Source organism: Cheilinus undulatus, linkage group 9, assembly GCF_018320785.1.
Source record: "Cheilinus undulatus linkage group 9, ASM1832078v1, whole genome shotgun sequence".
NCBI classification, from domain to species: domain Eukaryota; kingdom Metazoa; phylum Chordata; class Actinopteri; order Labriformes; family Labridae; genus Cheilinus; species Cheilinus undulatus.
This window is the reverse complement of record NC_054873.1, coordinates 12249756-12262716: the sequence shown is the minus strand read 5'-3', so window position 1 is coordinate 12262716 and position 12961 is coordinate 12249756. Positions and strand designations below refer to the sequence as shown.

Here is a 12961-nt window from a genome sequence, read left to right as displayed (position 1 = left end):
TAAATAGATGGCAGTTCTTGGTATGAGTGGCCAATTCACGAAATTTGGAGTCTTGCAGACAATCTTTTATGACATCCAGTGTTACAAAATAAACTTTTAGGAAAAATCAGGACTGACAGGACTGTAAAATTGCATAAATATGAAGTTAAACACAACTGAATAACAGCCTGGTGTAAATTTGACCAAATGGGTGCTGTAGTGTTAGATTTGACTTTATGAAGTCAGTGTGTAAATATCAGTTCTCTAGTGATTAACAAGGCATAAGTTTTCACTTTTGACACCAGCGCACCATTAATCCTGATAATAAAAGAAGCATATTAGGTCTTTACAGCCACTCTTGATGTAATTTGCTCCAGAAATGCACAGGGAATAACGCGAAACATGGCGACTACAGACATGTAAGTACTCGACTTTTGTCGTTTTTGAAAAGAAAACAACTCACTGCTGTTCTTTGTTCTTCTTTTAATGAAGAAATGCCGTTAAGTTCTGATAAAACTGGCGCTTTAGCAGCATCCACACTAAGCTCTTCCGCCATAATTGCACGGACTCTTGCTGCTGCTGGTTTACGTCACGAATCTGCCGTACCTGAAAGTACTGCCCCTCGTCACTTATTGGTCCTGTCATTTTTTAACCGGGCCCAAATGGTTCAGATGGGAGCTTTGCAAGATGGATTCACCAGTAAAAAACAAGGAAATGGCCATATCCATCTGCTTTGCAAAGTTAACATTTTTGGTAGTGTTTCTTTTTTTTACTAAGCTCAAAAAATGTGGAGCTATAATTTTAGCATAACAGCAAAAAAAGCATAAATTACTTAATACGTGACTTGTATCTCAATTACATACCTGCATGATGTGGATAAGTAATTATTTTACCAAGAAAAACAACCACGTATTAAGATGGTTTATCTAATTTTATGACAAATCAGCTTACCAAGGGGGCAGATAGTGCAGAGTGATAATGATACAAGGGCTCAAAATGCATTCCTATGTGAGTAGAAACACATGGAAGACATAGTAAGCAGTAATTACGCTAAAAAAAATAGTAACATGAAGGTTAATAGTGGCAAGTGATGCATGTGGAACCTGTAACGTTGCTGCACTTATTCCAGTAAGTTCTCTAGCCTCCATGGGCCCTCATATAAATGGGGCTTCAGGAAGCTTTCCCCTTTGCCCCCTTTTATGGGTGGCCTTGGTTAAGAAAAGGGAAACCCTCGCTACCTCCCATTTCCGCTTACTACCGTAACAATGTTGTTTAATTTTTACCATTAATAAAAATGTTACTCAATAAGATCAAAAATAATAAAAAAGTGATAACTCCCCAATTTAATCATTAAGTATAATAATGTTAGTCATTGTAAATATAAACAATATTTTACTGAGCATTATCTTTTCTATCCTTTGAATCATTTTCAACAGAAACTATATAGCCATAAATGACCCTGAAATTCATTTTAAAATATACCAATATAAGTCAATATAGTTCGATATATTACCCATTAGCATACACCAGTTTCGTTTAAGGTGATTTCAAGCTAATTAAGAGATATCACCCAAGTTATTCAAGTTAACTAGGCCATTAAGTACGATATAAAAACATTAAAACAATAAAACTAAAGCATTTTGACTGTGATTCATCCTCTGTGTCTGCATGTCACGTGATAAAAATAGGGACTATGACTTACTGCTTATTGTTTGCTCAGCTTACTCCTCTGCTTTACTAGGCTACCTGTATGTGTGTTACTCTAACTGTTTTTAATTACTCATCTCAAGTCCACAGCAGCACCTGGATACGTCACGGAGTGTTTTTTGGGGAGAAAGGGGCGGGGCTTTGACGCGCCACGAGAGGAGCTGGGATGTGAGAGCGGCAGTGGCAGCGTGTGTCTGCTGGATGCACTCAGTCAGTGAAGTGTTGTGCCTCACAAAGACCTACGGACTTGTGTGAAACTCCTGGGAAACAGGAAAGTCCGATTCAGAACAATAAGATCTGACGTTTTCCTTGTGGAAGTTTTTTTTTTTTTTGTCTCAGCGGAGGAGTGCAGAAAGATTCTCCAGCGATCAGTTTGGACTTAAAGTCAAGAAGTCCCGCTCAAGGATAGAGAAGCGGAATATGATTTGAATCAAGAGGACGTCTGACTCTGTTGCTTGCTAACAGGTGAGTCAGTAATCTTAGACTGTGCTTCCACTTTCTTGCTTTTACTCTTTATTTCGTTGTCAAAGCGAGTTTTCGTGCGTAAAAGCGCAGAGAAAAGTGGCCATCCCTGGCTTGAACTTCTCATTCTCTCTTCTCTCTCAACATCACAGCCAGTTTTTTTCTAACACCACTTTACCACCTTCCTATGTGTGTTTTCTTTAACTTTAAACTCTGAGTCATTTTCCTCCTAAATGAAAACATTTTCACTGTTTTCCATCGCCTTTTGTGCTTAAGAAAACACAGTGACGACGCTCCAAGTTACGTGTATTGTGTTCGGTGCAGGTGCGCAGTAATGTGCTCACTATTACTCATAATTTAGGGCAAAAACAACACAGTATTCATGCAAGTATTTCCCTAATGAAACCTAACTGTCTATATGATGGGCTTTTAACTTGTTTTGGTTACATCAACTCACCTTTTAACCTTTATACCCTTTTACAAAAGTTGCATTAGACCAATTCTAATTTTTGGCACTTTCACTAGACTTTGTGTCTGCCATTCTTTCTGAATTGTAGTGGAAAGGTTGGCTTTGCTATTTCGTCTCTTTTCTGATATTTCATGCAGCATTTAGTCTTTCTAAATAGATGTGGTGAATATTTTGTAGGTTTAAATGAGGACATGAGTGCATTTATGCCCATATGCATGAAATCATGTTTTTTTTTTCTTTTTTTTTTTTGCTTATAGTCTATATTTGTCTAAGGCTAAAATGAACAAGACTAGTTTTCAACTTTTTATGTGTAGCACACAAACTAAGAGACAAAGGTCCATTACAACTTAAACTGTAGCTGTCTGCAACATTTATCCAAATAAAACCAAAATATATCTCACATTTTTCAACCCCTAAGTTTGCAACAACATTACTTAGGGTTGCTGATAGCAAGCTTTCTCTTCATCTGACTGGATACTTTTACAGTATCTAACCTTTATTTAACCAGGAGTATTCCCACGGAGAAACAAAAACCTCCTTTATAAGCCAAGACAGCAGCACGAGAAGTTCCACATAGATTGCACACGACAGATCAGAACAAACAAAGGTTGCATCAACTGACAAATCTGCAGCATTCAGCATTCAAATGTGTGCATACTTTGATAAAAAAAAATCCTTTATTCTGGCTTTAAGATCCACAAAACTATTACAATATGCAAGTTATAGGTGACTCTGTAACATGGTTGCACCTAAAGCTCTTTTCCAAAGCTGGAGCAAGTTTGAGTAGTTCATACATGATTGGAATGAAAGTTTTGGAGTCAGTAGAGGGCATAGATGAATGCTCATGTAACATGGCTTTGGCAAAGAAAGATATACCAATGTTTAAGTGGATTCAGAGTGTACAATGAGCACATGTCAAGTAAAAAAAGGCTTTTAATTTTTGTTATAAATTCATTTGTTTGTGATATGTTCATTGTGAAAGCTCATATTGTAATAACAGTAAAATTATGCAGCCCTTCCTTTAACAACAAAATACAGAAATCCATTTTCTCCCTGATATCCCATTTAAAATGAGATATGTACATATAAGTCAAACTGTGCACATACACAGTTTATGCATCACTGTGGTTAGTTTAAAAAAAAACCCTGCATTACTGGATGTTATTGCCTTGTTTTGGTTTACATGTGTAATCGTGTTAAAACCACATCCAGATAGGGAGCATGCAAATGTTCATTTTGCAAATTCTCTGGTGTCGCTCCCCTTCCCTCCCTCCTTCCCTCTGCTAAAAGCATCTCCCTGTGGATTACCATTTAGCCGCTTGGGTTATTTATCATTTTGCAGCATGGTCCCCCTTGCCTTCTCCCTCCAGCCTCTTTTGTTTTAATTGAGTTTGTCTCCCCTCCCTTGGGGCGCTTGCTGTCTAAACTTAACCCGTGGTTGAGTCGCCCAGCAGAGCGTGGCTTCTCTCTAGGTGATTCACTGTTGTGCCTCTCGCTGTGGTCACTGGTGAGCACCACACAAGTGCTCACCCAGGTTCCGCTGTACTGGTCTGTCAAGGGTCAGTGGAGTTAGAAGATGAAACTGTGATGATTAAGAGGCTGATATTGAAGCTTTGTGTCATCATAAAGCCTCCTTTCACTTCAGTGTGAATGGTTTCACTGCTTGTGGTGAAGTGAGTAAACCCACTTTTTGCTCTGACATAGTTCTACTTATGAGTCTAAAAAGGGAATTTGATGTCCTCTCCTCAGTGGCCCTTTTTCAGCACAGCAAATCACCCTTTCCACATGATTTAAACCATCAATTCAAAGACATCTATGACAAATATTTTTAGGTCTTGATTTTCCTGCGAGATGTTTTACTAACTCTTTTTCATGTCTCTTCTTTCTGGCGCAGGATGAATCTCTGCTTGCTCCATGCTGTCCTGCTGCTGTGGGTCTTGTGCCCCAGTTCGCAGAGCCAGTGTGATAAATCATCTGAAACCAGCAAACTCAACCTCTCCGTCAGCTACGAGCTCCCAATATTCACCGCTGACTTCCCCATAGAGAACATGGTGATGCTTGACGGGATCATCTACGTCGGTGCTGTGAACAGAATCTACGCTTTGGCTCCAAACCTCACCAAGCTATCAGAGTACCACACGGGGCCTGCGCTTGCAAACGAGACCTGTGGACGGAAACTGATGCAAACAGATGGTGAAAGAGTGGACAACCACAACATTGCTTTGGTGGTGGAGAACATCTACGATAAGGGATTGTACAGCTGTGGCTCGGCGGATAATGGTGTATGCCGTCGTCATGTCCTGGACGATGATGAAACCCCGAAAACTGTAGACGAAGAGGTCTACTGCTTCGCTGACAAGGTCAAGCTTGGCAAGGGTCAACCTAGTGACTCAGATGTTGTGGTCAGTCCTTCTGGATCGCAGGTTCTCAACGTGGAGAGCAATGTCATCAAGTTCTTTGTCGGGAACTCTGAGATCATAACAGGAAACATATCCAATAGTGGAACACATCCTCACACTATCTCTTTACGGAAGATGAAGACGAGCCAAAATGGCTTCACCTTCTTCTCCAACCACTCCTACATGGACTTGATTCCTTCTCTACGTGGAAACTACTACCTGAAATACGTTTACTCCTTCCACAGTGGACCGTTCACTTACTTCCTCACAGTGCAGAAGGTGAGCAAAGACTCCCAGGCCTACCACACCCGCATAGTCCGCATGTGCTCCTCGGATCTCATCATACGCCGCTACGTGGAGATGCCCCTTGAATGCATCAGCACTGACAAGAGGCGCCGACGCTTCACGGAAGACGTAAAGGTGTTCAACATCCTCCAGGCAGCACATGTCACCAAGGTGGGCAATGACGTCGAGCTGCAGAGGCAGCTGAATGTGGAGGAAGATGATGATGTCCTGTTTGCTGCCTTCGCCAGAGGGCAGCCGAACTCACCGGAGCCGACGCCAAACTCAGCCGTGTGCATCATGTCGCTGAAACACATCAACAACATGTTCAAGATGTACATGCAGCGGTGCAGCACGGTAGATCCGTATCACTTCACAGGATCAGACAAGAAGTCCTGCTACAATGTGGTGAGTCTTCAGAGGGGGAGGGGGTTCCATGTAAAGGCAGCTATTGTATTCCTCTGCTCTGCTTTGCATTTGTGTTTTCTGGAGGTGAATGCAAATATTACTCTTTCCTCAACGGTCAGAAAAACACCTTGGAAATTTACTGCCAGATCTTGTCTAAGAGTAATGAATGTCCTTTTCATAGAAAAATGTAAAGGATTTAGGTTGAAACTTCTCTTTGTACTTCTACAAAGTTCTAGCTTTTCTATGTATACTTTTTAAAAAGATCATTCAAAAAGGTGTATCTTTCAGGTCCAGTTTTGTCTGTTTGAGACTGAATTGATCCAGTTGAGTGTTTGCAGTTGGCAACCTCTACAGCAGGGCCATTCAATTACAGATTTAACTGGGCCAAATTTTAAAATCAAGAAATGTTGCTGGGCTCGACATGTTCTGCGCCCAGTAAGCAGCTGGTAATGTCAAATTTCGAAACCAATACAGACCAATTTGATGAAAAATATACACTTTTTTATCCATAGTTTCCCTTTTAAATATGGCAACATGACCAAAGCACATCAAAAAGTGTATAAAAACACAACATAACCGAGGTAGTAGAATTGTTTTTTTACTTGAATTAACATATAAGAAAATAATGTAAAAATAAATGAAATTCTGAAAATCATAATTTTGGTCACATTTTACCCAGGCATATCTTAAAGTGCATACATACTAAATTTGCACAGTTGTAGCTATGGCCAAAAAGGACATGTTTTATTCTATTATCTATTATCTTGAAGCTACTTCTGTCGGCATCGCTAGCCACGCTTCAAGACATCGCAATACATTGTAGGTAGACTGTTGCTAGGCTACGCAAAGTGTTGCATTCACAGTCTGAAATACAGTGGGAATTTATGTAAACTTGCGAAAATGTTTACCCTCTGCTTACCCTCTGTTTTGGGCCGCTAATTGAGTATCCCCTACAAGTATCTAAGAAAAGCTGAGCCCATCCATGACCCTCAGACTTAAAAGAAACATTGCCTCAAAATCAATCAGTATGAATTATTTCAGAAAAACTAGGACATATTCCTACAAATGCATTCCTTACCAAAATACTGTTGCATAACCCAGTGATCTCCAACCTTTTCTCTGTGGAACCCCTACCTATGTGGATCTAGGTTCCTAATGAAGAAGCAGTACTATGTTCCAAAATATTACTATTAATTTTAAGAAGGGATGCCCCACATTGTTAGCATGATATTGGTACAGGCAGATGTTCAAACCTAATGTTAGTCTTTAAAAACCCAAAGATAACCAACCAACCAACCACTTGGAAAGTGTTTCTTCATCATGCATTTGATCTGTCTGGGTGTCCTAGATAGAAATGTGATGTTTATTGTGCAAACTGACACTAACATCAGCAATAAATTGCTGAAGTATCTGCTCAACAGTCTATGTACCTGTTTATCTAGATAGATCTTGATTGCATCCAACTAAAGACAGATTTACACTCTTTGTAGACCAGCAATCAAGTTTAAGCATCATCCTGACGTTTTACAATGTCTCTGAGCCTCATAAAATCCGCCTCTATCTCTTGTCTGTTGCATGGCTCAGTTTTTATCTATTAAAGTTATAGGACTTGGCTGTTGCCTCACTGCCGGCAGGTGGGCTTGTTGGCTGGAAACACAGTCTCAGTGGGTGGGTGGTCTCAGGTTCAAGCAGCCTGTAAGTCTGCTGTCTCTGTGCCCTTGTTTCTTTGTGTTCAAGTGTCCTTGAGCCAGACATTGAAGCATGACCAGTTTGTGACTTGTGTCCTTGACCGCTGACCTGTCTGGTGAAGAGCATGCTGGAAAATGTGGAGGAAAAAGCAGAACTTAGCTGGCGTTTTTTTCAGTGTTTTGGCTCAGTACTGTAGCAAACAGGATTAGAGATGAAACAATGACGTGAGATTTAAGAGCTGCCTCTCTGTTTACTGTTGTATTTAACAAACTTATTAAGACACTTAACCAAATATCAGAACAGTACTCCTAAACATACAGACAAGATCAGCTGAAATAACTTGACAGGCTGAGCCGGTTACCTGACTTTAATCCGGCCAATCATAAAGTGTCTCTCCTGTTTAACCACTGAGTCGTCCAATATTGCTTTTAAGTGGATGGCAAACCTCCACAAAGGATTCCTGCAGAGATAGACCCTTTTGTTTTGTTGAAGCCAGCCGTTATATAGCTGTCAAAACAACCACACTCCATTCAAATAGGCGTCGTTTATGATGCACAACACTGCTCCATTGTTTCCTTTATGTGTTTTTTTCTTTTTAACATTTGTATTACTGATTGTTTGAAAGATATTTTGTTGTAGGGTTGTCACAATTAGAGCCCGACCGATTGATCAGCGGGCCAATTAATTGAGCTGATCATAGCGTATCATAGATTAATCAACATCGACCAATATGCAGCCATATTTGTTTGACATGCAAAGCTTTGTGGGAGTTGTAGTTGACCAGTTGCGTCTCTACTGCTTAGAGGAGTAGAGACGCAGGAGTAAAGAATAAACAATGATAAATGCAACTGTTAATTCCCATGTCCACCATTATCTAATAAAAAACTATTATACAGCATTTTAACATCGTCTAAGTTGCATCTTTGTGAAATAAACAAAGATAATGTAAATATAAGAATTTGTGTTCATGTATAGTGTTTGTAAAAATGATAAGTACTTAGTTAAATGGACTCATAAATCATGTGCCAGCTAATTTAATATACAAATTTAACCGTTTAACAGTGCACATTCCTAATACAGACATATCAGCTAGCATGCATGGTGCATTATTTTGGCATTTCTGCTTGTTTAAACAGGGACATTGTGTGTTATAGATGTTTGTACGGTCTGAGACCGGGGTTGTATCCTTTTAAAACATGCATTATTCAGATCAGTAAGTAGAAACTACCCATTTAGACAGCAAGAGTCAACTTACTGATCAAGGCCATGGTAGACCAAAAATTCCCATAACCTTTATATGAACTTACTAACTTTATTGTTAAGGTCTGGTGGCATTGAAAAGAAAGGTTCTAGTAGAATTTTGTGGTTTAAAACAGTGACTCTCAACTGGTCCAGCCATAGGACCCACCACAACCTCCATAAATTAAATTTGTTACACAAATTTCCAAAATTTTTCGACTACTAAAATGTATTTGATAAACAAGTTGCATTTGGACTTAAGATGGAATAAAGCATGGCTGAACAAAGAGAAAGCCATTTCACATTACTCTGTTGGCCATTAAAACATAAATGTCAGTTGTTTTCCGAGGGTCTCAAGAAATTGGTATGTTGCGAGCCTGATAAACTGTGTAGTGTGGCTAAAATTAGCAGCCAGCATTATCATAGAAAAAAAAACTTTCTTCAAAATTCTTCTTTCCATGATAACAAGATAAATAAGTTGAGAAAATGACCAGAATTTATTCCTTTCGTGCAAAACAGGGAATGATTAAAATGGATGGATCCACGCCTGCCAAAGGCTTCACTACATCCTAGATATTTTGTCATAATGTTTGAGTCCAAGCACAAATTCATGACCAACTGAAATTACCCCTGCAACCCACTTGTAAGTCTGTCCACAGACAAGATAATGACTTTTAGTGGGCAGACTTTGATAGGCCCTATTTGCCCCAAGTTGTTAAATTAACAAACTAAACAGCTGTAGTAGTCGTTTTCCTGCTGCTCTAGGGATTCATAAAGTTTTGTAGATGTTGTCTTTATCAATTCCAGGATTACCGCTTAAAGATAGCATGACCATTGCTTCATTTCATCTTGCACTGAACTGAAGTGATGCCACCCCATTCTGCTGCAAGACAGCTGTTACCTTTCCTGCACCAATCCATCAGCATGGACTCAATCATCAATCAGGTGAATCACCTGATCAATAATGACACGAAGTTAACTGCCGACCTCCATGCAAGAGGTCTGTCAATAAGTGTAATAGCTCTGCCCGCTCTGTGACTTCGTCTTTATTTACCCTCAGCATCTATCATGACTGTATATCAGCAGACAGGCGGTAGATTAACCATGCCTCCTAGACGTAGTTTAAAGTCAATAATTTGTCAAAGAGAAGTAGAGCCAGAGGGAAACTTGTCAAAACATCATCTGTGAGTGTTTTACTATGAAGGCTTAATATAGCTTTATGAACTAGTTTGAACACTTCTGTACATTTTAGAAATACTTCTGAAGTGTTGTTGATTGAAAGCAAACCACCACCACTTTAAAAAAGAATATGAGTAAAAATGTTCCAGTTTTATTGTGTCAAAAAATGTCCTATTTAATGATAACTTTGGTTAACACGTAGGTAATCATTGGGTGCATCTGGCCATTCTTCTGTCTGTCCATCCATGCTATTATTGTGAACACAACATCTCTAGAATTTTAGAAGTATTTTCTACTTTGCACAGATGTCCACTCTGACCCAAAGACAGTCAGATTTGTGGGTCATAGGTCAAAGTTCAAGGTGGTTGGCGACATGTTCATCCCTTGCTTCTCAACGCACTATCTCAAGAATGCTTTGAGGGATTTTCTTCAAATATTGCACAAATGTCCTCTCTAACTTAAGGATGAACTGCTTGGATTTTGGAAGTCATAGTTAAACATAATTTGCCCCCATGTTCACCCCTTGCTTGCAAATGCAATATTTCAAGAAGTTCTCATGGATTTTCTTTAAACTTGTTTGGTTTGGGAGATTTATGTTCACTCTGACATCAAATCATTTGTACACAATATTTTAAGAATGCATGAAGGGAGTTTTGTCAAATTAAGCACAACCCTAGGCTTGGACTTGAAGGTTAACAGATTAGATTTTGATGGTCAGAGGTCATATAATTTATCTACCAATTTGACTGTGATACATTAACTAGCTCTAATTTAAAGTCTGTTAGAAAGCATACACCTAAATGTGCATCTCATAAAGTAAAAGTATAAAATCCACTGTCTCAATATATTAGAATATCTTGGTAAAGTCCAATTTGCAAGGTTTCCTGGGCCTTCATTCTCTCACTCAGGCTCTGGTCAGTATACATAACCACAATCATGGGGAAGACTGCTGACTTAGTTATCCAGAGGACAATCATTGCCATCCTCTGCAATGAGGGTAAGCCACAGAAAGTCACTGCTGGAAGGGCAGGCTGTTCTCAGAGGCTGTATCAAAGCATATTCTTGGAAAGTGGACTGGAATGGAAAAGTATGGTAAGAAAATGTGCACAGACAACAGGGATGAGCCCAGCCTTCAGAGGACTGTCAAACAAAGTAGATTTAAGAACTTTGGGGAGATTCACAAGGAGTGATTTGAGGCTGGAGTCAGTGGATCAAGAGTCACCACACACAGACAGGTCCAGGAAATGGACTATGAGTGTTTTTTGTCTAGTGTTGAGCCACCCCTGAACCACATACATCATCATCAGCTTCTCACCTCGGCTAAAGAGAAAAAACTGGACCGCTGCTCAGTGGTCCAAAGTCTTGTTTTCAAATGAAAGTAAAGTTTGAATTTCAGTTGGAAATTATGGTCCGGGAGTCAGGAGGAAGATCAGCATAGGATCTAAGTCCAGTGCTTTCAGTTTCCACAGTGATAGTTTGGGGTGCCATGTCATCTGTTGCTGTTGGTCCACTGTGCTATAATAAGTCCACAGTCAACGCTGTCAGCCATCAACCAGGACATTTTAGAGCACTTCATGCTTTATGGAGATACTGATTTCCCTTTTCAGCAGGACTTGGCACCTGCCCACAGAGAAGCCAAAGCTCACAGAAACAGGTTTGCTGACTGTGGTATTACTGTGCTTGATTGGTCAGCCATCTGGTCTGCCCTGAACTCTGAAATCAGATTTATATTACTGTAAATATACATTTAAACTAAACTGTAATGTAACAATGATGTTTAAACAATTACATCAATGAAAAATTGAAGCTCAAAATAATGGATGACACAACTTCAACAATCTGAATTTACACTGTACTGAACATAATGGAAACCTGTGGCTGCAGGCAAAGATAGTAATCTGCAGTGAAGAGCTCAAACACACATGCGGTTAAGTTCAGATTCAAAGCAGCTTTGCAAATACATGCAAATACACGGTGGGTGGGTGGGTGTTGTGGGCACATCAGTGCGGTCCTGACAGCTATCCACAGGGGAAAGTGAGGAATGCTGGGAGCAAGGGGGGTTTCAGGGGCAGCACATATCTGACTCTCAGCGAGCCGTGATGAATGGCTCGGGGATAACAGGGCATCAGCAGCTGGGCGGAAGATGATCCCTCGACCCACTGTGGCAGCCAGCCACGCTGCTGGCGAGGCCTCTTCCCGCTCGGCTCGACCCCCACCTGTTCGCAGCACCTGTGGGAAAGTGGAAGTCCCATCAGTTACACCAAAGAGGCATTTTATTTGCCATAATCTTTAAGTATTATCTTTTATCAACATTCTGAGGATCACATCTTGAATTTATAAATATTCTGTTGCCCATGGAGAAAACCTGAAACATTCAAGGCCCTCCAGATCAACCTCTTTGCTTCTTCTGTGGACAGATGTGAAAAGTTTTGAAGCATGGAGCAAATATTGTACAAAAGTCATGCAATCATCTGATAACTCACAGAGCCTGTTCAGCCACTGTGCACAGCATCAAAGCAAAAAATCATCCTGTTACAAATCAAACAGCTTGCACCTCGTGCTTCTTCAGCTTCTGACTGTTAAACAACAATTGCACTGTGCTGAGTGATGAACGCTGAGAAAGTCTTTATTTCCTGCATTTCCAAACAGTACTTGTCTGTTTCTACCTCTTCACTGAGACTGAAAGTATGAAAACTATTGTTTTGATCACTTAGAGTGAGAGTGCCATTACTACACATTCTTTCCTCTTGACTCAGTTGATTATTGGGTCGAATAGCAGCATGACATCAGTTTAGCAGGAGGTACAGGAGCATCTTCATGCTGTATAATTATCTCCTTCCGCTCCTAAGTCTGCAAACTACTGGGTTTATCTCTGAAGTCTCTGCAAACAGAAAATGAAACTGTGTCAACTTCATTTCAGGTAGTAGTGTCCTCACCTAATGAGCCCTATTTAGTATCCTCAACCTGTCATGATGCCAGATTCTAAATTTAGATATGCCAATTACAAGTATCAACATCTTTTTTTGATATAATAGCATCAAAAATATAAGTCCTAACTTTCAAATATTTGGAAATTTCTCGGTTTTTATCACAAGAATTTACTCCAACAGGTTGGCAACCAGAACTTGTTTGCAGTTTAAAGTGTTCA

The 12961-nt window shown here is 39.9% G+C and overlaps 1 protein-coding gene across 1 annotated transcript in view; it reads left to right on the top strand.

The window, feature by feature from the left end:
* The first annotated feature begins 1896 nt into the window (after positions 1-1896).
* Positions 1897-12961, top strand: part of met (MET proto-oncogene, receptor tyrosine kinase) — a 117897-nt gene continuing 106832 nt past the window's right edge. The window contains exons 1-2 of the mRNA XM_041796027.1: positions 1897-2151; positions 4512-5706. Coding sequence (XP_041651961.1) covers positions 4513-5706 — 1194 coding nt within the window. The 5' untranslated portion in view covers positions 1897-2151; position 4512. The remainder of the gene's footprint in view (positions 2152-4511; positions 5707-12961) is intronic.